Source organism: Psilocybe cubensis, chromosome 7, assembly GCF_017499595.1.
Source record: "Psilocybe cubensis strain MGC-MH-2018 chromosome 7, whole genome shotgun sequence".
Taxonomy (NCBI): domain Eukaryota; kingdom Fungi; phylum Basidiomycota; class Agaricomycetes; order Agaricales; family Agrocybaceae; genus Psilocybe; species Psilocybe cubensis.
The window spans coordinates 1659946-1680995 of NC_063005.1; the positions used below are offsets into that span (position 1 = coordinate 1659946).

The 21050-nt window shown below is 46.1% G+C and overlaps 9 protein-coding genes across 9 annotated transcripts; 3 read left to right on the forward strand and 6 right to left on the reverse strand.

Annotated features, from left to right (window-relative positions):
- Nucleotides 1–1821: 1821 nt before the first annotated feature.
- JR316_0008058 (uncharacterized protein) lies at nucleotides 1822–3351 on the reverse strand (the record flags this gene model as incomplete). Its single annotated transcript, XM_047893774.1, has 4 exons — nucleotides 1822–2399; nucleotides 2454–2913; nucleotides 2972–3157; nucleotides 3229–3351. The coding sequence occupies 4 exons, from the start codon at nucleotides 3349–3351 to the stop codon at nucleotides 1822–1824; spliced, it is 1347 nt and encodes a 448-aa protein (XP_047747089.1).
- Nucleotides 3352–4112: 761 nt separating this feature from the next.
- JR316_0008059 (uncharacterized protein) lies at nucleotides 4113–5562 on the reverse strand (the record flags this gene model as incomplete). Its single annotated transcript, XM_047893775.1, has 3 exons — nucleotides 4113–4685; nucleotides 4734–4953; nucleotides 5015–5562. 3 exons carry the CDS (start codon nucleotides 5560–5562, stop codon nucleotides 4113–4115), a joined length of 1341 nt encoding a protein of 446 aa, XP_047747090.1.
- Nucleotides 5563–5825: 263 nt separating this feature from the next.
- On the reverse strand, nucleotides 5826–7535 carry JR316_0008060 (Dihydroorotate dehydrogenase (quinone), mitochondrial; the record flags this gene model as incomplete). Its single annotated transcript, XM_047893776.1, has 6 exons — nucleotides 5826–6256; nucleotides 6310–6542; nucleotides 6596–6900; nucleotides 6960–7018; nucleotides 7075–7147; nucleotides 7197–7535. The coding sequence occupies 6 exons, from the start codon at nucleotides 7533–7535 to the stop codon at nucleotides 5826–5828; spliced, it is 1440 nt and encodes a 479-aa protein (XP_047747091.1).
- Nucleotides 7536–7741: 206 nt separating this feature from the next.
- On the forward strand, nucleotides 7742–9326 carry JR316_0008061 (RNA polymerase II-associated protein 1-like protein; the record flags this gene model as incomplete). The annotated part of the gene is made up of 7 exons (XM_047893777.1): nucleotides 7742–7758; nucleotides 7807–8039; nucleotides 8095–8314; nucleotides 8377–8605; nucleotides 8658–8816; nucleotides 8871–9062; nucleotides 9117–9326. The coding sequence occupies 7 exons, from the start codon at nucleotides 7742–7744 to the stop codon at nucleotides 9324–9326; spliced, it is 1260 nt and encodes a 419-aa protein (XP_047747092.1).
- Nucleotides 9327–9634: 308 nt separating this feature from the next.
- On the reverse strand, nucleotides 9635–10154 carry JR316_0008062 (60S ribosomal protein L43A; the record flags this gene model as incomplete). Its single annotated transcript, XM_047893778.1, has 5 exons — nucleotides 9635–9671; nucleotides 9727–9836; nucleotides 9897–9980; nucleotides 10047–10091; nucleotides 10152–10154. The coding sequence occupies 5 exons, from the start codon at nucleotides 10152–10154 to the stop codon at nucleotides 9635–9637; spliced, it is 279 nt and encodes a 92-aa protein (XP_047747093.1).
- A 422-nt stretch (nucleotides 10155–10576) lies between these two features.
- Nucleotides 10577–11940, reverse strand: JR316_0008063 (Phosphatidylinositol transfer protein SFH5; the record flags this gene model as incomplete). Its single annotated transcript, XM_047893779.1, has 7 exons — nucleotides 10577–10774; nucleotides 10827–10924; nucleotides 10984–11060; nucleotides 11107–11172; nucleotides 11227–11385; nucleotides 11436–11587; nucleotides 11647–11940. The coding sequence occupies 7 exons, from the start codon at nucleotides 11938–11940 to the stop codon at nucleotides 10577–10579; spliced, it is 1044 nt and encodes a 347-aa protein (XP_047747094.1).
- A 1025-nt stretch (nucleotides 11941–12965) lies between these two features.
- On the forward strand, nucleotides 12966–15608 carry JR316_0008064 (40S ribosomal protein S4; the record flags this gene model as incomplete). Its single annotated transcript, XM_047893780.1, has 7 exons — nucleotides 12966–13880; nucleotides 14254–14315; nucleotides 14425–14491; nucleotides 14666–14743; nucleotides 14805–14985; nucleotides 15039–15438; nucleotides 15488–15608. 7 exons carry the CDS (start codon nucleotides 12966–12968, stop codon nucleotides 15606–15608), a joined length of 1824 nt encoding a protein of 607 aa, XP_047747095.1.
- Nucleotides 15609–15752: 144 nt separating this feature from the next.
- On the reverse strand, nucleotides 15753–18388 carry JR316_0008065 (DNA cross-link repair protein pso2/snm1; the record flags this gene model as incomplete). Its single annotated transcript, XM_047893781.1, has 7 exons — nucleotides 15753–16089; nucleotides 16153–16381; nucleotides 16450–16484; nucleotides 16535–16707; nucleotides 16762–17173; nucleotides 17229–17569; nucleotides 17624–18388. The coding sequence occupies 7 exons, from the start codon at nucleotides 18386–18388 to the stop codon at nucleotides 15753–15755; spliced, it is 2292 nt and encodes a 763-aa protein (XP_047747096.1).
- Nucleotides 18389–18904: 516 nt separating this feature from the next.
- On the forward strand, nucleotides 18905–20928 carry JR316_0008066 (Aminotransferase; the record flags this gene model as incomplete). Its single annotated transcript, XM_047893782.1, has 12 exons — nucleotides 18905–19172; nucleotides 19224–19328; nucleotides 19384–19424; nucleotides 19474–19750; nucleotides 19810–19875; nucleotides 19928–19977; nucleotides 20041–20059; nucleotides 20108–20154; nucleotides 20207–20244; nucleotides 20298–20404; nucleotides 20454–20537; nucleotides 20594–20928. The coding sequence occupies 12 exons, from the start codon at nucleotides 18905–18907 to the stop codon at nucleotides 20926–20928; spliced, it is 1437 nt and encodes a 478-aa protein (XP_047747097.1).
- Nucleotides 20929–21050: the final 122 nt, after the last annotated feature.

The window sequence follows — 21050 nt, forward strand, 5'->3', positions numbered from 1 at the left end:
GTTATGAATACAGTGCAATGATCATTTCGCAAGGAAACATTGCATACCTAGGTTTTTCAGGACTAGGTGTTGGTTGTTCGGTGGACTCCCCAGGAAGACGTACGCGCTTCGGAGTCAGGAACAGATACGAAAGATTGAAAGGCAGGAATTTGGTCATAGGATTGTTGTCGCTGTTGTGAATTAACGAGATCTTCCACTAAGCCGTAGTATGCGGAAAACGGTCTTTGGGAAAACCCCACTGCTTGGTGAACCCGACTTTTTTAAAAAGAAAGAATCGTGCCACTCGTTGATTGCCTGGAAAGGTCAGTGCAAGGGCCTCAAAAAGAAATGAATGCCACGGGTTTCGAAGCAAATGGAAACGTTATTGTGCTGAACGAGGCTAATAGACAAACAGCAACGGCACCCACGACAACGATTGATTTTGTCCGAGGACGTGACCTAAAAGCTCAACACAGGCCGAATGATCATCTTTGGTGGCCGTTGGGAAAAAGCAAGGAACAAACGGGAACGGATTACGTCCTCCAATGTTGCGACTCCAGATCTGTGTGTGATGGTAGAAGACAAGTTATCCAAGTGTCGAGTTGGTCAATTGGTGAATCTTCATTTGTGATGTCACGATAATTCTTGCCTTTATAAGCCCGCCCCATCTCAACCCCATCTTCTTGTCAAGTCTGCGCATGTTCAGCGTCCATGGCCCAAATTTTCACCGACAAATAGTCAAATGATTCCATCGTGTACAAATATGTTACCATGTCGCATGGAATTACTCCATTTTCCCCTAACAAATCAAACTGAAAGAACGTCATCATAGATGAAGTCATTTTTTACTCTGTCCTGCCCTCTGGAAATTACAGTTTATAATGCTGCAAGTATCCCCTATCTTACTACACTATCACTTGTAACTGCACCGTCATTGTGCACTACATATAACCCCTAGATTGTGCTCTGGAACTTGCTTCAACAAGTTGATCATCGAGCGCCATACTGAATCGTCATGAACTTGCAAAGATTAGTCGATATGCCTGTGCGGAACGCTTCGGTAAGTATCCGCGACGAGCTAAAAGATGTTTCCTTTTTATCTGATCGTCTTTACAGAATGATCAGGAACGACAGACGTCTTCTTTGAGAAGCGGCATTCAACTCCAGCCTCAGACATCCATGTCTCCAAATCAAGATTACAGGCCTCGAATCCGCACTCTCCGTACGTCCTTTCCATTGTCCCTAGAGAGCAACGGCCGACCGTCCTCTTGCGGTGCATGATAGAATCAACGCAGGATATTATGCAACACAAATGCACCATGTTAGTTGGAGCCGTTTTAAATTATTGCTGAATTGAAGTTTTCTGACTAGGTTGTTGCTTGACAGTGAGCGGATCGCAAACGCTTTTGCTTGAACAAAGCTAGCCACTCCTAAAAACCAAAATAGAGCTCCGGGTCTGAGCTTCCGACTTCTTTGTGTCCGTTCGTCGTATTATTTGTATTTGTAGGAGTGAATGGGTCGTTTTCTCAACTTACGACTCCCAGTAAATGAATATCCAACTAATTAGAGTATCACAGTATATACAACATGGAATATTATCTTACCTTATACCTTTCGTTAGCTTGATATTGCAGACACACACACAGATATGATGCTTCGAATTCCGTATTTATTTTAATTTGCTTAATGTGCTAAATGCACGTAAAGAATGATTGTGGCGTTACAGTATGAGTATGCAGGAATATGCGTGAGTGAGTAAAAGAAAGAAAAGAATAAATTATTCCAAAGTGAAAAAATCAACAACCCTCTCTGAAGGTCATGATGGCCCAGAATGTCAGTGACTTATGCACCGGTGATTCCTCCAGTGGCGCCTGTAGCCTGAATGCGAGCAAGCGCATCGGCGGTGGTGTCGCAGGTAATGGAGGTACCGCGGGAGTTGACGAGGGGAAGAGCCACGCAGGTCAATCCACCAGCACAGCCAGTTACTGCAAACTTGCCGTTGACGCACTGGGCGAAGCCGCCGTTGATGCAGGCGTTCTCGCCGGCGGTGCAGGCAGAGTCAGCGGTGAGAGTGGCGAACTTGGCGTTGAGAGCTTGGGCGTCCTTTCCGTTGGCAAGAGCGAAGCCAGTGGATGGAGTAGAAGGGGTAGTCGCGGGAGTAGTGGCAGCGGGAGGAGCAGCGGTGGTGACAGGGGTGTTGTCAGTTTGACCGTTGCCAGATCCAATCACGCCGCCAGTGGCTCCAGTCGCGGCAATACGGGCGGCAGCATCAGCAAGGGTGGTGCAAGTGATGGAGGTTCCGGGCGAGTTAACGAGAGGAAGAGCAGCACAAGTGAGGGGAGCAGCACCGCAAGACTGGGTGACGAATTTTCCACCAACACACTGGGCGAAAGCAGTTCCAACACAGGCGTTTTCACCAGCTATAAAACGGATATATCAAAAAATTGTGAAATTGTCAGTCACTAACGACGTACCAGTGCAAGGTGAGTCAGCAGTCAGAGTAAGGAACTTGGCATTCAACGCCTGAGCGGCCTTTCCGTTGGCAAGTTTAAAGTCTCCTCCGCTGGGAGCAGCAGTCGAGGCAGGGGGAGCAGCAACAGTAGTCGCAGCGGGAGGGGAAGCAACGGTAGTCTCAGCGGGAGGTGCAGCTACAGTGGTGGCAGCAGGTGGGGGAGCACTTCCGTCTGCCCGGGGGTTGGTGGTAATATCGACAAGTTGTGTTCCGTCGGCGATAGGACCTGAGGGATTAGCGGGGCACGAGCCTGGAGGGTTCAATGGTGCAGAAAGGCCCAACGGGATGGTCCCAGCGCCACCTACGGCCACATTACCAGCAAAGAGCTTCTGGTTAGATCCAGCGAATTGACACTGGAAAAGCCCATTGAGCTCCGCATTTTTCGGTGGAGTTTGACAGTAAGGAATGGCAACGGAGTTGGGCTGTGTCAAAAAAGTCAATCAGCGATATAGATAAGGGAAGGTATATCATTTCACTCACACTGTTCCTGGGCTGTTGGGCAAAGATCTGAGCCAAGGTGATCATGTCGTTGCTGTTCAGCTGTTTACCAAGGCTCAAAAGGTTGTCTGCAGCATCCTGCTGTTCACAAGGACCAGCAGCAGCGAGAAGAGTTGTGAAAGCGGTCACGGAAAGGGGGTTGCATTGTTGACCTCCACCTGCAGCAAGCTATATAATTGAACAACGATATTTAGCATTATAGCAGGAATGAGTAGATTAGATAACACAATAGGACGTACACAAGCTTGTTCCCATTTGGCGGTCGAGTCCGCAATGTTTTGAGCGATGCGCTTGTACAAGACAGGCGACGCGCTAACTGAGGCGGCAACCAGGCCGAGGAAAGCAACAGAGAGATGGACCATGCTGAAGATTTTTGACTTGGAATAACTTGAAGAAGAAAAATGAAAAGAAGCGCTAGAGGCAAGCGACTTGAAAAGCGTAGGCGAGCGTTATTGAACCTGAGCAAGACGCAGCACCGGGCTGGAAAAGAAGGGAAAGGAAGAAGAAGATGGAGGGAAAGGATGCGGGAGGTGTTGAAAGATGAAATTGAACGAGCCCTTTTATGTATTTATGGGCGGGAACAATGGGACAGGGACATGTGTGGCCCCTTTCAATTAGCGCTTTGCAATCCCTCGCAAACTCTGGCCCCGCCGGTCCAACTTGATGAAATGAACAAAGGAGATCAACCTCAGTCAGGATCGCGTATATCTACCAGGAAACAGGCCAAATGGTTGATTGTGTCTCCAGGCCAGAAAGCGGACTGGCCATGTCCGGAGCATATGGGCAAGTTGAGCTGACTCCTCGTAGTGCACCAGAAATAGCAACGATTGCATTACACCATGACAACCACTGCTTTCCTTGGCCTTGCACCCTGCCAAACCGTTACTGGATACCTTTTTCTCCACAGACTATTCACTGTCCCATCAACCTATGAAACGTTCAGGCCTCGGCAAGACATAAATAACAACCCGCTTCATATTGAATGTTATTAACGCCACGCCGAAAGATATCTTCATTCCAGGTCATAGGTTAAAAAGGTATTACAAGTAAGTTAGGGTATCAGTACAGGTCACATATCAGTATAGGAAAGTGATAATCTCAATCATGTTCCCAATTCCAATCATCAGTGGAGTGCTGGTGATATTTCGCCACCACTTTCCAGCCGAAACCAGAACGGGATCATCTTCCATATCTTTTCTCGTTCTCTTGCTGCCCATGCTTCTAGAGATTTCGCACAGGCTTTGCATTCCGAGAACTCGGCGCTCTTTAGTTGCCCTAATTCTTCTGCAACGTATAATGGATCGTAGCATCCTCGTTCCCTGTCAAAAAGATAATGTTGTGTCGCGAGATCCACCAACTCGGTGAAATCTTTACGGCACGCAGCAGCAGAGACACAGACACCGCCTGATGAGGACTTGCGACTGTGCGAACTCGTTGGGTGCTGTTGGGCATGGCGGATATACTGTCCATTGCCCATGCTCTGAATTAATGTCGTCACTGCGTTCTGGCTAGCTTCCCTGCCGAGGGCTAGACGTCGAGTATCCAACGCTGATAGCGATGGAAGGGGAGGCGACCGATACAATGGATCATCTTCAGCCGGTTCGAATATTTGCGAAAAGGAATATCTTGAGAGATCATAGAAAGCGGCAGGCAGCAAGGATGGTGCGTTTACTTCTCGGGCAAGACTGATGACGCTCTGCGATCGGTTAATTGAAGTGTTTATAAATGGCACTCAAGTACGTACAAAGGGATGTGGATATCGATGCGTATACCCCGGAGTCCCGTCAATCTCATAGCCCCGTGAGACATCCTCTCTCGCATCCCATGTTCTCAGATCGGAGGGCCATGCCTGGCTGAGATGAGCTAGTGCTTTGGCACGTAATGAATCTATGAGATATTTTGACGAAAGGCGAAGTATGCCCGACACTGCCCGGAAGTCATCTTCATCGTTATTCCCAAAATTCCTACGCAACAACAGTTGTCAAAAGGATGGGAAACGGGTACAACAAGTGGTCGGGGACGTACGGTCCATCGTAGAGTGCAGTCAACAGATTTCCAACATCCTCCGCCGCATCATACAGATACACGACCGGAACTCGTCTTGAAAATGTGTTCGTTCCTTCAGGAATGACCATTGATGATTCTAGCCGTGATGTTTCTGGGTGGGAGAGCATAACCATATCATGAAAGACTAATGAGTGTCGGGCAAGCTGCGACATATGCACACAGAATAATGTATTCTCCGCCCTGCATATGACGCTCCCATCGTCGAACCACAGATCGGAATGGCGGTGCACCTGAACTCCTGTTTCCTTGTCGATGATAGATGGTAGCCCCCGTTCGTCTTTCTTATGTGGATTATATGATAGGTTTGTGAGTTTAGTCTCAGGGGGGTTTGCTGACAGTAGGGCCAAGTTTTCTTCCGATATTCCATGACGGACGGATATCCTGGAGCTTATGCTCGGTACATGTCGTGGCGTAGCCGAAGAGATGCTGCTAGACGAAGCTGAGCTCTTGATTGAGGGAGTGGAGGGTTGTAGGGCCTTGGTCGGGCGCGTTGGTGTCGTTTCCATAATCATAATTACAGGAAGAGGCGGCCAACTGATGCCACGGAATATGTCTTTTATTCCCTGCGCGAAGCAATTTGTGAGTTTGAAATTACGAGACGACAAGGGGGCCAATAGTCGCTTTGTCCTATTGATCAGCGTCTGCCAGTCCGCATTCCATCATCGTCACCATCTTATCTTATCTCTCAATGACAACAATAAAAGATCACAATCTGTGCCCATAGACCACAAAACAAATTTGACTGAAGTAACCATAAGTTGTATATAGTTCAAACAATCTCAGGCTCTTCAAAAGACTTTCCCAGCTTCTCCAACATAGCTTTCAACTCTTCGGCCTCTGCAATCAATTGACCGACAGTTGGCTCGACTTTCTTCGGGGGTGGAGGCTCCACCCAGCTCAACCGTTGAACGGATTCATTGACAATCTGGTCCCACGACTTGCCCTCCTTTGTAAGTTCTTCAGAAAGCTGGTCTTTGATCCGTCGACAAGCCCCAACACCGTCGTATCCGAAACTGGTATACACTTGTACCATTGATGCTCCTGCGCGTGCATAGTCAAGTGCATCCTTCCCGGTTACAATGCCTCCACAACCAATGAGAGGGATAGATGAGGGTAATTGAGAGCGCAATATTTGAAGAGCTTTTAATGAAAATGGTTTGATTGGGGGTCCAGAAAGGCCGCCAGTTTCGGTCTTATTGGCTATATAACGAATTGTCAGACCTATTGTTGATATTGCGAGAAATATGGCTTACCACTTCTGAGATGTTTCGGTCGTTGGATTGTAGTATTGCTAACAATTACACCGTCTATTTTGCTTTTGCGTATGACATCAGCCATTTCTATGAGATGCGATTCTTCTAGGTCGGGTGCAATTTTGAGGACAATTTTTGGCCTTTTGGAGGTTAAAACAGATGGCTGCAAGCTGTCGCGGGCCTTCGTAACATTATCTAATAGACTCTCAAGAAGCTCTCTGTTCTGGAGGCCACTGTTTCACTGTTAGCCTATTCGAAGCTAGCTTGAAGCATGTGAATAACTTACCGGAGTCCAGGGGTATTGGGGCTGGAGACATTGACTACTAGCACGTCGGCATAGGGACCAAATGTACGGACACCAGCAACAAAGTCATCTACAGATTCGGCTGGAGAGTCCTTGTTTTTGCCGAGGTTGACCGCTAGCATTGAACCCTCTCGGAGTGCTGCACGTTGTGGTGGGGAACCGAAGTCGGGGATACGCGATCTCACACGGGCTACAACGGAAGAGTGACCTTGAGAGGGAAAACCATATCGATTAATGACTGCATCATCCTCTTCCAGTCGGAACATTCGCGGTCGAGGATTTCCGGGCTGCGGGCGCAATCAAATTTGGTCTCAGTAGGTCAGAAGAACACGAACAACGTATGCACCTGAGGTTTTGGTGTTACACTTCCAATCTCTACCCAGCTAAAGCCGAGATCAAATAATCCTTTTGTGGGATATGAACATGTAGGACTGGACCTGGAGAGCAGCCAGTGAACGTACCATCTATGGCTTCTCCATCCTTGTCGAAACCTGCAGCCAAGCCGACCGGGTTGGAGATTTCTTCACCCCATAGCTAGTGCACAGAGTCAGGAGAAGAGATACGTGTGAGGAATCTTAATCACCTTGCAGGTAAGTGTTGCATCGTCCTGAACGGGATCCTTCGGAGCAATTCCAGCTTTCAACGCCTTGACAGCGATTTTATGACCTGTCTCTGCATCGAGTACTTTTCTGAGAACCGGAGTCAGAACATATCTGTGTATAGCAGAGCGCGCATCGAAGTAGTAGACAGCAAACACGCCAGCAGATAGTATGAAAGCCGTTGTATAGAGCCCAGTGCGAATCGGATTCCGTTTCACAGGGGCGGACCGAGTAAACAGGTGACGAGAGGGTTGTGCATGTCTGGACGTTCTGAGCAAGGCCCTTCCTAGCTTATTAGAGGCGGCCTGTTGCAGAATTGGCATTCTGCCCAACGTGTACACAGTCGAACGCTGGGGATGCCGATATCGTTTCGGAATTGTTGCCCAGTCGCCACCATCACCTGAGTTGTGCGTCCTCTTTATTGTGCTTTATTGACCAAAACCCTTGAATTTGTTAAGGGCGCTTGCTCGCTTAGAATGCCTGGTCACTTGCACAACTTAAACGTTATCCTCCACACTGAAAACGCACCATGAGCTCCAAGAAAAGGTGCATATAAATTAGAACAGTTGCTGAATGTCTAATAACTACCCATAGCTCCAAGCTCGACCTTCTCGTACGCGTTCGCTATTCAAATCCTCTACCTGCTCCCCCATGTCCTCCAAAACTTCTCAATATCCCAACAAATCCCATGCGCTACGCGCGTCCCGAATTCCTCAATGCCCTAGCAAATGAAACTCCCCTCCCTATGATTGTCGATGCAGAATGCGGCATGCCTCTGGATTTGGGAAAATGGGAATGCCTTTGGGAAGAGGGTGGTGATGATTCAAGTGTGTCTCCCCAGTTATACAATTAAATGCACAGTGTGCTCACATTTATCTTGAGGTCTGAACCCGGATATACATAATCTGCCGAAACTTGACCCCAAAGACGCATTCCTTCTGTCTGATCCCTCGTCTTCAACAAACACTTACCCGACAAATGGACCAACCACACCGAGCACGGAAAGATTGACGTATGGGACCCCGATTGCCAACGTACCCTGGTTGCGTAAGACAGAATATATCAGCAGAGAGAGTTCTCAGCGATCCGCTGTTCAGGAATCGTCCGTCTACATTTTGTTGTTTGTTCAATTTGTCTCAAGCTTACCGTATTGTTTGGACGCAGAAAACATGTTGTGGAGGACATAGATATATCGAGAAACGCCCAGTTACGCGACATCGAATCCTCCTTCGTTGCAAGCAATGAAGATTTCTCCCTGGAAGCGTTACAACACCCCAATAAACCTGGTGTAACAGCTATCGAATCATACCCAATTCTACCGGACGCCGACATCTGGGCGAATCAATACGATCTATTCAGGTTCTCCGAGCGTCCTGGGGATAGGGCCGTTGATGTGAGTGTTTGTCCCCAAGTTCCACACACATATTGGTTAACTCATTGTTTAGATTGAGGATCCACGCTTGGACTGTGCCATTTTACGGCCTATGAAAACAGAGCATGACTCCTTCCTTGCCTTCTACCTTACAGCAAACGACGAAGCAGCTGTATCTTTCAAAGAAACACGCTTCTCACAGGTTCCATATCAAGTTCCCGAAAACGAGCAGGTACTTCATTATTGCTCTTCCCATAGTATCAGACCTCTACAACTTTATCTGCAGGAAACGACATTCCATTTCGTCAGAGATTACGAAACAGTGAAGGTTGAACAAGAGGTCCCCAACGAATTCCTTCTTGTATTATACGACGGCGACGACCCTCTAGAGGCCGATCATGACAGACCACTAAAAGAAAAAGGCGCCTATTATAAGAATATTGAGCGCAAGATGCTTCTGAAGAAAAAGCGAGTGAATGTAAGTACATAGTCGTCAAGAATTCGCAACCGCCATAATTGATTATTGAATTAGGCGTACGATCACTACGAGGACAAATGGGAGGTCATCAGAGTGCTACACTCACAGATGAGCAAAGAGGAGGAAGAGGAACGAGAAGAGGCTTTGGCTGAAGTCATGGATCCTCTCTACTTGCTGCGGAACGATCCAGATGCAGATGGCGAGGTGGATGACGGTGCTGGTTTCCCTCTTAACGGACAGATTGACATCGAGGCGCACACTTAGAATTTTGGATGTTCCGAATTTACTCAGGATATATTCTGCAAAACTTACTTATATCCAAGATTTAGCCACCTGGACAAGAAATGTAATTCGTCATCGAATTAGCCCAAGCCAAACTGTTGGCGTGAAAGTTAAGCACGGATCCCAAGACAGTTTGGAATTCGTTGCCTTGCTGCGAAAGACAATTTTTGATTCGGTGTCATTCGAAAGCAAGGCGTCGCAGAGCTTGGCGTTCATATTTTTATTCATGGTGTCATACGAACATACAATGGTGTGGGCAATGAATGGAAAAAGGAATAAACCACAGCCGTCTAAGCCTCCGTAAGTTCGCGCAGACGACGGACAGTGCTAATTGACGTGAAGAATTAGCAAGAGGAAGTAGAACATGTGAGACCGAACGCACCTGCGAACGGTGGCAGCCGCCGTTGTTGAAACCGACCAAGCTCCTCCAGCGATGGTCTTCTTGCAAGCTGAGCAGTGCCAGATGCCAACAGCGGTACGTTTGACAGAGTCCTGAAGTAATAATTGAAACTTAGTCCTCAGGCAGATACGCCAAGAGGATAATGTACATACCTTCCCGCAGAAAGTGCAGGTATATCTCGCGTGTTGGGAGACTTCCATCTTTTTCACCTGTTTACGCAGGGAGGCACCATAACGCTATTGATTGAACGAGTAACCCGTCATTTCTTCGTTACCGATTGTAATGCAAACTTTGAGACGCACCACTCCGTATTTACCAGTGATTCCTACTTTCTTGGTGCGTTTTGTCTGCACGCGGGAAACAATATGAGTATATAACCTTTACGAGCATAGTAACAGGGTACACACCATCTTGAAGGAGTACGGGGTTTGGTCGAATCTGCGACGGAACGTAGTCTCAACGATAATTGGGTGTGGTGCGTGAGAAAGAAACGGAATTTAGCGAGAACTGTACAGTTTTGATAAGCCACTGCGTGCATCTTATCAGATATTAGGTAACTAATCTTGACCTCATTCAAACTGGTTCATTGTGCGTCGAGTTGATCAGGTCATGTTTGTTAATTTCGTATAAATAATGTTCACATTCAAACCATATGCTAAGGCTAGATTCGAAGCCAAGAAGAAAGCAATGCTATTGAGCAATGAAGAGATAGTACAAAGATCCACAGGCGGTATACAGTGATATATGGAAAATAAAATGATATGTAAATGTTGCCGGTAATGCAACGTCAGTAGTATGAAAGTATGAAAAGGAAAGCGACACGACTACGCGTCTAGAAAGCCTTTGCTTCGCCACCATACCTTTCAGGAAGCTCTTTGGAATCGATGAAGGGCGATAGAGCCTTTCTGATTGCTTCCTGCCCTGTGCCGACGACAGACATCTTTGCCAAAGTATTGGCTGAGATAAGGGGTTTGAAGAGCCAAAAAATCCAGTTGAAGATAGTCGGAATGTTGATGAAAAATTTTTTATACTGAAAAGACAATCAACGAATACTTCGATGTTCGGTTAATGTCGACACTCACTAAAAGTTCAGGATAATGGCTTTGGAAGATATTAGTTGCCTCAGATGCAGCTGCTTTAGAGTTAGCATCACGGGTGGTAAAGCTGACGCCAAGGTAATCTATTGGTTGACTATATTAGCATAGTTATAAAACGAGAGCAAGAATTGGTTATTTTTACCATGAACTTGTATCATTTGGTCGATCTCGACGAAATCTAGAAGTGCTACGCTTTTCTCCATGAATGCCACCCGCCACCTAAGACAATTCAGATTACTTCAGAATAAACAAATCATTAACCCACCGAATGAAGCGCTGAATATCTCCAAAGACGGCTTTAAGATCAGAATTACCGCCATAGATATTGTATCTTGGTTGATGTCAGTCTTAAGCACGCTATAAGTAGAGTTAAGAGGTTGCATACGCCACTGGTCTTCCGCCGTTGTCCTTGCCGTAGATATAGCCTAACTTCCCGAATACTTCTTCAGGAAACTCCTCTTTGAGAGCGGCCTCAATGTTGAATGATTCGCGCCATCTGAGGGTGTTGATGAACATGTCGCGGGCTTCGGTGACACTCAAATTCCTACATCCAACTTTAAACTAATAAACTTAATGATTAGCGGCCTCACTTACCTTGCTCGAAGGAATTTCAATAGGACAACACTGACTCGGGCATCGTCCTGAGGAGTAGCTGGGTTGATCGTAACACCCCAGATAGTAACAGGAAGCTCTCGAGCTTGACCGTTGTCTGGATATGCTTGCGCAAATATGTCAGGAAGTTGGGCCTGCGGAGAGGAGGTTCATATGTTATATCTATTCTATTAGCAATGAAGCAGACACAAACTCGAAATTCAAAGAGAGCTCTCCATTCTGCTTCGGTAAACTTCTTTGTCAGTGGATTCTGAAGTTCGTTAGCTATCGCTAAAGTATGATCAGATTCTGAGGAAGTGCCGGCCGCTGTCTGTGAAGGAGTGGCTGCTTGTCCTGCCTTTGGATTCGAGGGGTGGGCCTCGGAAATGCTAGTGGGAGCGGCAGTTACTTGGGCGGGTGCAACGGAAGACTGATTGTGTGGTGCCACAGTGGGTTCTGGTACAGCCCCTGCTGCTGCTGGTGTAGCTTTAGATGCGTCTGTAGACATTGTTTCTGACGTTGGACTCTGACTAGTATGAGAACGCGTGGTGAGGTCAGAGGCAAGTCCGATGTTTGTGGCAGCGTTTATCTGATAAGATCCTGTTTACATAATCTGTCAACAAGGTTGTACCGTTGCCGACCATTTTGACCCCTTGCCACTTGGAGCCAACAGCTCATAACCATAACACCGCTTTCGTTGGGTCTGTTTCATATCCTCTTCTAATCGCCCTCCGCCCGTTTGAGTTGAATGAGCGTTCAACCCCGCCTCAAGTCCTCAACCCATTATGACCCCCAATCCCGTTCATGTCTACGACTATTCATCACGGTTTTCTGGCAATGATAACGAATTGCAAAGAGCGCGGGACGGAGGATGGCATGCAGGTCGATTGCCAATGTACAGTCCCGTCTGGACCAACGACAAATCATGGATTCAAAGGATTGCCAACAACTTTAGCAGTTCACTTGCTCAAATACCACACATAATTTCCACCTATCTTCCCTTTTTAAATCGAAGATCCTCCAGGTCTTTCTCCTCAAAAGCTTCAATGACTTCAGCACAGTCTGGGTCAAATTTTCTCTTTATACTTCTATGCAGTTTATGGTATACCACATCAGCCCTCTCGTCCAACACAGGAAAGGCAATCCTGATGCAGTTCCGTTACCCCGTTACACTCACGTTTGTTCAGTTCGGTTTCGTTGCGTTTTACTGTCTTTTATTTATGTCGCCTTGGGTGCGATTCACTAAACTTCGTACACCCACGAGGGCCATTATACGGAGCACCCTTCCCATGGGATTATTTCAAGTTGGCGGACACATATTCTCCAGCATTGCGATATCTAGAATACCCGTCAGCACTGTCCATACCATCAAAGTGAGTTGCACTACTTGCCCATAATGGCAACAGTAATGATTAAAAGTCCAAATCCAAGGCATTATCTCCTCTATTTACCGTGGCGGCGTACGCTCTATTGTTCGGGGTCAGTTATTCGAGCAAGACGTACATCTCGCTCTTGCCTCTGACTATCGGGGTAATGCTTGCCTGTTCGTTTGACGTGTCTGCGTCGAATGTTGTAGGCTTGTTGTGCGCCTTTGGATCAGCCCTTGTCTTTGTGAGCTCCAATATCTTCTTCAAAAAGATAATGCCCTCCAATTCTGGGGCGACATCTTCAATGTCGTCACATAAACTCGACAAAATGAACCTCCTCCTGTACTCCTCCAGTATGGCGTTTATCTTAATGATCCCCATCTGGGTATACTACGACCTCCCCCTGTTTATCAATGGCACCGCCCAGGTCGTCCTTCCAAAAGGCCGCGCACCACCCGCTCATTCAGTGATCTACTATTTCGTGATGAACGGGACTGTCCACTACGCCCAAAATATCATTGCCTTTGTAATTCTTTCCTCAACATCACCAGTCACTTATTCCATCGCGTCCCTTATCAAGCGCGTTGCCGTCATTTGTATCGCTATAATCTGGTTCAATCAAACCGTTCATCCTGTGCAAGCTTTTGGAATCGCCATGACATTCACTGGTTTGTACATGTACAACAATGCCAAGGGTGATGTCGAAAAAGGAGAAAAGAAATTGAGGAGACTAGAGGCTACAAAAGATATGATGTTGCCTTCTACCAAAGAAGATGTTAAAATGTTGTCTGGAGCGGAAACACCCCCCTCGGAAACTCTCTCCGAATACCTATCGTCAGAGTCTCAGGGTATGGGCTCGGGAACAATTTATGGACGGCCTCGACAAGTGTCATTATCAGCGGCCTTGGGTCACCAGATATATTCTCAACAGCATCATCGACCTATTACTACCACGTCCCTACACATCAAGACATCTGAAGCTGTCTCTGGGAAGGAAACAATTGGTTCCCCTGTAGATTTGTATCCTTCTCCCCCTCCATCAAACGATTCTCCCCCGACAAATACAATACCTTTGCCAACAGTCAACCATTCCTATATCATGGCTCAATAATGGCCATTTTTGGCTCGCCACCAACTCACCGCACGCCTAGCACCTTTTTTGGAGCCACATCAACTTTGTCCATCCTCTGCATTATTCTTCTCCACGCCACTGCATCTTCATCACACCTAACGTTTATTCGGCTAGAGATACTGCAGCCTGACATATTACTTTGCACTATATATCTTACCGTCATTTTATTAGACTTTTGTATTGATATTTATTTTGGGTTACATCCTCAATTTTGCATGGCAAGTTGCTTACTGTGAATTTACTGAGCGAAATTGATGAGTGACGGAGCGATATTGGCTTCGGACAACTTGCATATTAATGTTTGTCTAATAGGCATACACAGCACATCCATATGTACATGGTTTATTGCGATGCACCACAGAAGGCTCTCGCAAAACTGTCGAAGTACAAATTGTGTTGAATACAGCGGTCTGATGACATAATCATGTGCGTGACTCAATAAATGTTACCACTGTGACAAACCCAATTTCTTTGCACGTGGTGTAGTAAGTAGGTCCCAAAAGCTTCTCGACAACGGGCACGCCGACACCCTCCGCCAACCTCAAGAAGATTTCAGCACAGTATGGTCCGTATATTCCTTCCCAAAGGCCCCATAGAGCTCGTCCTGCTGGTTATTTGGGTGAAATTGCGATTAGAATCGATGGATGCGTTATGATTGTGGTGGATGACCTTTCGACGAGCTCTTGGAGGAACGCTTGGATTTCTGCACAATGATACTCATCCATATTCTATAGGCCCGTGGACCCAAAAAGCACTTGAAGCGCTTGAGCGCTCCCTCGTCATGGATGTTGGACAAGTTGAGCGGAACTTATGTGCGTTGCAAATATTGTTCATCCTCAATAAAATCTGAACATTCTACTTCGATACTGTCAGGCCCCTCGCCCCTCCCCTGGACCCCACAAGCTCCGCGAATCCCTTCCCCTCACCATTTTCCTCCGCAATAGGCTAAAGTACGCCTTGACTGGCCGTGAAGTTACATCAATTGTCAAGCAACGCTTGATCAAAATCGATGGAAAGGTCCGCACCGATCCTACTTACCCTGCTGGATTCATGGGTATGCTTGACTTGGAACATCTGCGGAATGGCCTTTTAATGTTGATAACTTAGATGTTATTTCCATTGAGAAATCTGGTGAACACTTCCGTCTCCTCTATGATGTCAAGGGCCGTTTCACCATCCACCGTATCACCCCCGAGGAAGCTACCTACAAGCTCCTTAAAGTCCGTCGCGTTGCCCTCGGTAATGGTGGTGTTCCCCACGTTGTAACTCACGACGGACGCACCATTCGCTACCCCGACCCTCATATCCGTGCCAACGATACCGTCAAGTATGATATCGCTCAAGGAAAAATCACAGACTACGTCAAGTTCGACACTGGCAACATCGTCATGATCACTGGCGGACGTAACATGGGCAGAGCTGGTGTCATTGTGCACAGGGAAAAGCACATTGGAGGATTCGATATTGTCCACGTCAAGGACTCCCTTGACAGGACTTTCGCAACTCGGTGCGTATACCTTCGTTTTCCAATGATTTTAATGTTAACCCAAATCTAGTGTCACTAACATTTTTGTCATTGGTGAGGGTATCAAGCCCTGGATATCGCTGCCGAAGGGCAAGGGTACCAAGCTTACCATCTCTGAGGAGCGTGATGTCAGGAGGAAGCGCGCCGAGTAAATTTGAGTTGCACTACTACTCTGTTTTTTCCTCCTCATCTATGCTTTGTATGCCACTCCATGACACAAAACTTCATACGAACCATGGTTATATTCTGGTTGAGATTTTGACTGGCAAAGTTGTGTGTGATTATATGAGCGCCTATCACCAGTAATCTGGGTTTGTATAAGGGACTATTGTATCCTTTCCTCGCTTCTTTCTTTCTGTCTCCCATCTATCTACCCATTTTGCCATTCTTCCCCTACTTGCCTCAGTGCCCACGTTTACAGTCGCAATCATTTTTACCCAAGTGAATGACATCGCAAAGCAAGTCAGTTCATAGAAAGAGGAGTGCTCCGAATATGGAACAGGATACAACGATAAGTTCGGTGTCGACTTCGGAGATACTTGCAGGTTTGCGTATGTAAATGACTGGCCTGCTGATGCAGCAAGAATAGATTGAATGGAAGGAGATTGATTGGTACCTGCAGCCTGAGTGTATCTGGATGTAATTGTCAGACATCTTCCCGTTTGGCCAATTATTCTAACTTCAAGCTTAACTCACGTCCAGCCTGTGGGTCTAAACCCGATGATTCTATCATAAACGTCTTTGAACCGGTCCAGATACAGTTTGAGTTGATCTGATGTGATAGATCCTAACGGCACGAGATGGACAAAACCCTTTGTTGGATCGGAAGTCAGCATAGAATGTAACTCTGGGTCATCCTGACACCTCAATATTGCGGCTTTTCGAGCATCGCAATAAATCTTCGTGTCTAATGCACGAGCAATAGCTAAAGAAAGGAGCAATGCCTCAGCATTAATCGAATCTGGGGATTCTGATTAGAGTAAGGGCTTGTACCTTTGGCAATGCGCTCCTTGCCGATAGAATATGTCCTGTGAACAAGCATTAGCATTCATCTATGGATGCAAAGGGTTCAACAAACCCGATGACAATTAGTGGCTTAGAGATCTCTTTTACCTTGCCCTTGCCAATCTCCGATGAAGACATCCATGTAAGCACAGTTGAAGTACTTTGCTTGTTAGATTCTCCAGACACTAGTCTCTTGGCCAAATTAGCACAGGCAGAGATGACCAGAGGTTGGGGAGGGAAAGTGTACTACGTCATAGTTATATCAGGAACAGGTGTTTTGAAATATCAAAAATTACCGACTTTGGGGTCGAGATATGTTGTATCTAGATAGACATGGTCGATAACTTTTCCTTTGACGGAGGGATGAAGGACATGACGCGGAGAGGCTCGAAAGTCACCGCAATGGAGGTATCGAAATGTTCTGGATGAACCAACGTAGCAAGACTTGAACGGACTATCCCCGGCATTGACAGTTTGGCATCCTTCAAAGAAAAAAAGACAAGATCCTGGGCAATGGTTCGCTTCGATGAGAGTGACGAATACGCCATTGGTGTCCGGTATTACAGTAGGAGTATCCATAGGTAAAGGGTGAACCCATTTCTTTTCAACGGAAAGCTTGTGCACAATGAGATTTGCTGTACTTTGAGAACAATAAATTGGACCGTGTTTCCAGGTCGAGGATAGGTTGGTATAGTGATCTGAATGAGCATGTCTATCATGGTCACGTCAATATGGATCGAGCAAATAATTATGAATCAAATACGAACGTTAGAAAGTAGGCTGTGACACCTGGGATGGCACCGTATTTGAACGCATCGACAGCAATAGGCATACCCTGAAGGACTTTATAAAATGGTGCTTTTTGCCGGCCACCTTTCACACTCTGGGTTCGTTGATAGTATCTGTCTTTCGCAATTGTTGCTTCTTTCCAGATCTCGTTCTCTTTCAGTGAAGACATCAGGAAAGAAAATGCATTATTTCTAATACCCTGTTGCCTAACAGTGGCAAAGTTTTTGCCTTTATCTTCAGTTATGGTTTTCACTGGGAACGACACAGTGTTCCCAGCAGGTCGGGTAGATAAACATCGATTTTTGCCATTTTTGCTTTGCTGGAGGATGAGTTAAGTATTACGCAGCACTTCCCGAAACCAACTTCAACTTACATCTGGCAAAAGATCATCAGATAGAAAAAGGGCGTCCGACCTCATGGTCTCCTCAGAGTTAATTGTGATGGATGATCCCCATTGCATTACTTGGTCTTCAATGGCTGGTTCAGAGTTTATTTCGTCATCACCGTCGTTCCAATCGTCCATAGTTAAATCAATATCGACGGTGGATTCTGTTGTGGGGTCCAATGTAGTTTTGGAGCTAGAAGCTAAAGGTGTAGCAGATGTATGCACTGAACTCTTTTCCAGTGACGCAGAAGTCAATAGAAAGGGCTCTCCGAATAATGGAAGATAATCCTTTGGTAAAACATTCGATTTCGGTTGATTTAATAGGAAAGGAATCCCAAATGACATGGTGGTATCTGCACCTTCTCTTGAGCTCTGGGTCGGTGTGACAGAAGGAGAGATTGTAATGTTCTCTTCGTGCTTCCCCTCAGTTACCAGATCCTCCGCCTTGGTCGAACTTGATACCGAAGACTTATTATCATTTTTGGGACTAAGCTTTCGACGCTTCGAAGTGATAGTTTGAACTATTTCCACTTCGCTTTCACTGTCAGAGTCAATCACAATGATTTCCGGTTGTTTTGTAGCCTTCGTTTTCGAATCCACTGAAAGGGTACTTGCAACAGGGTGAGTCTTCAAGTTCGCTTTCACACTGGCAGACTCTTGGGGCGCATTGCTAGTGTTAGATGCGAAGAAATGATATAATGTTTGGTCAGAAACAGAATGCTCTCTTTTCTTCTTTTTGGGAGGCGGTGCCATAACGGATGAGGATTTGAGAATTGATGGCGAGTGTTAGGTACAACTTGTGTTCAAAGAGGGATCATGGCTTTAAAGAGCTGTTGCCGGCTGACATAATCGCCACGTTCTGTTTTGACGGAAGGTGGGCTTCCTCAATCCGCGGAGTCCCTTCAGCTTATCTTAATTACATATTCTATCTGATTTTCTTTTAGACTCCTTGCCTAGCCAGCATCGGAGATCTCAGGTATAAACGGTGCATAACCTGACCTTACGAGAGTTCTCGGCCAACGAACGCTAACTGAGCCGTATGAAGGCGCACAGTTCATTTTAAATTTTGCCTGGGACTCACTGCTGCTTCTCCAGTCTTTATGTCACAATCGGATTGTAAGCGAAGGCCATTCTAGCATTGCGGGGTCAGGAGCTCATCCGAAATCGATCATGCTTATCGCGCAATGATCAAAGGGCGATATAAATAATATTCTCTTCGACTTGACCCCCAACTTTCTCTCTCAAAAGGACTCTCGGAGACGAAACCAAATGGCTCCTGCTTTAGAAATCAACCCATCTGTACCTTCCACTACCGCCGATTCTCTCAAAGTGGCTAGCGAAGCTGCGAAGAAAACCAGCATCCTCCATAGGACACCCTGGCAGCCTCCTGTCGCTGTTGGCGCAGAGGGGATTTATCTTGATCTTGAGGATGGGACTAGGGTAATTGATGGTGTGGGAGGTGCTGCCGTCTCCTGTCTTGGAAACAGCCACCCAGCGGTCCAACAGGCCATCAAAGATCAAGTGGACAAGGTTTCGTGTTAGTCACTGATTTCATAGGTCTTCCGCCGTCATTGATCCATGAACACAGATGTTTACAACATGCAGCTATCAAACGAACCGGCCGAAGCACTTGCCAAAAAGCTTGTTGATACAAGCGACGGTGCCTTTGAATTGTGCGGTTTTGCCTCTGGAGGTATAGATCTTCCAATTATTACTACTCCAATATCCCATTTAATTGTCTCGTACAGGATCTGAAGCTATGGAGAGTGTTATGAAACTAGCAAGACAGGTAATTTGAAATAAATACAGTGTTCACACGTCTCATCTTCTTTTCTCAGTATTTTTTCGAGATTGGCCAAATCCAACGTACAAATTTCATTGCGAGACAGCTATCTTTCCATGGTAACACACTCGGAACACTATCTTTGGCTTTTCACCCGACCAGACGTGCCCCATATGCCGGTATACTCGACGATAAGCACTTTCACCATGTTTCCCCAGCATATGCAAAGCGCTTCCAGAAGCCTGAAGAAACTGAGGAACAATATGTTGAACGTCTACGGCAAGAATTAGAAAACAAATTTATCGAACTCGGACCCGAAACAGTTATTGGATGTTAGTATGTATATCTGTCGGAATGGGGCAACTTATTGACATGTCTCCAACTCGTTTAGTTGTCGCGGAAACTGTGGTGGGAGCGACGACAGGTGTGGTTCCTGCCCCTAAAGGTTATTTCAGAGGTAAATGCCATTTATATATCAACACAATCGCTGTTCATATAACACTATGTAGCCATGAAATCTGTGTGCGATAAATATGGTGCTTTGTTTATCCTTGATGAAGTGCGTGCATGCGTAGCTCTCTGCTGGTATATTTGACGTCAATACTCATACTCCAACTGTAAGGTTATGAGCGGTATGGGACGTATGTATCTATCCCTTACCTCATTTTTCGATGCTGACAATGTAATAGGTATGGGTACTTTGCATGGATGGCAATCTTTCGGAGATGGTGTAGCAGTATGTTTCCCCAGTTTTATTTTCGACGTTTCTCTGTGAACACGTATCATAGCCTGATATTCAAGCAGTTGCAAAGGGCCTAGGAGGAGGGTAAGGGTCATTTACAGTGTGGTACCGCGAGCTTTCTATTAATTTTTCAAAAGCTATGCATCCATCGGCGCTATCTTGATGTCGCCAAAGATTGCCAGTGGCATTCGAGATAATGCAGGTTTATGGAAACATGGGCATACTTATCAGGCAAGCCAACATGGTTTTATTTCTTCACCGTCAATTAAACATTATATAGGCACACCCCTTAGCATGTGCTGCAGCTTTGGCTGTTCAAAATGTTATCGAGAAGGAGAACTTATTGGAAAACATTCGTACTCAAGGCACCTATCTATGTAAGTAGTTTTAGCGTGTTCAAGTATCCGGGTCTCTTAATTTACTGTTACATTAGATGAGCTGCTGAAAGATGGGCTTATTGGCCCAAATGCCTTGGCTGCTCCGTATGTATTCGATATTCGGGGGGGTGGCGGTTTTTGGGCAGTCGAATTCGATTTCAAGGATACCTATTTCAAGACTTCCTCGTTTGCAATGCTTGTACAGGCCAAATCATTACAAAATGGCTTAATTGTGATGGGCATGGTCGGCGGTGCAAACCTGGAAGGTACCAAAGGTGAACACATCATATTCGCACCTGCATATAATATCACAAAAGAAGAGGTAGAAAAGATTGCTAGCATCTTTATCAGAAGTGTGGAAGATGTGCTGAAGGAACACATACCACAATAGGTATTAAAAGCAATGTAGATATAATCAAACGCAATTACTTGAACATATCCTGTAGTAGTACAGAGCACTCCTGCAGATCTCATTACTGATATCCAACTGGAGCAAGATGAGAGACGAGTGGT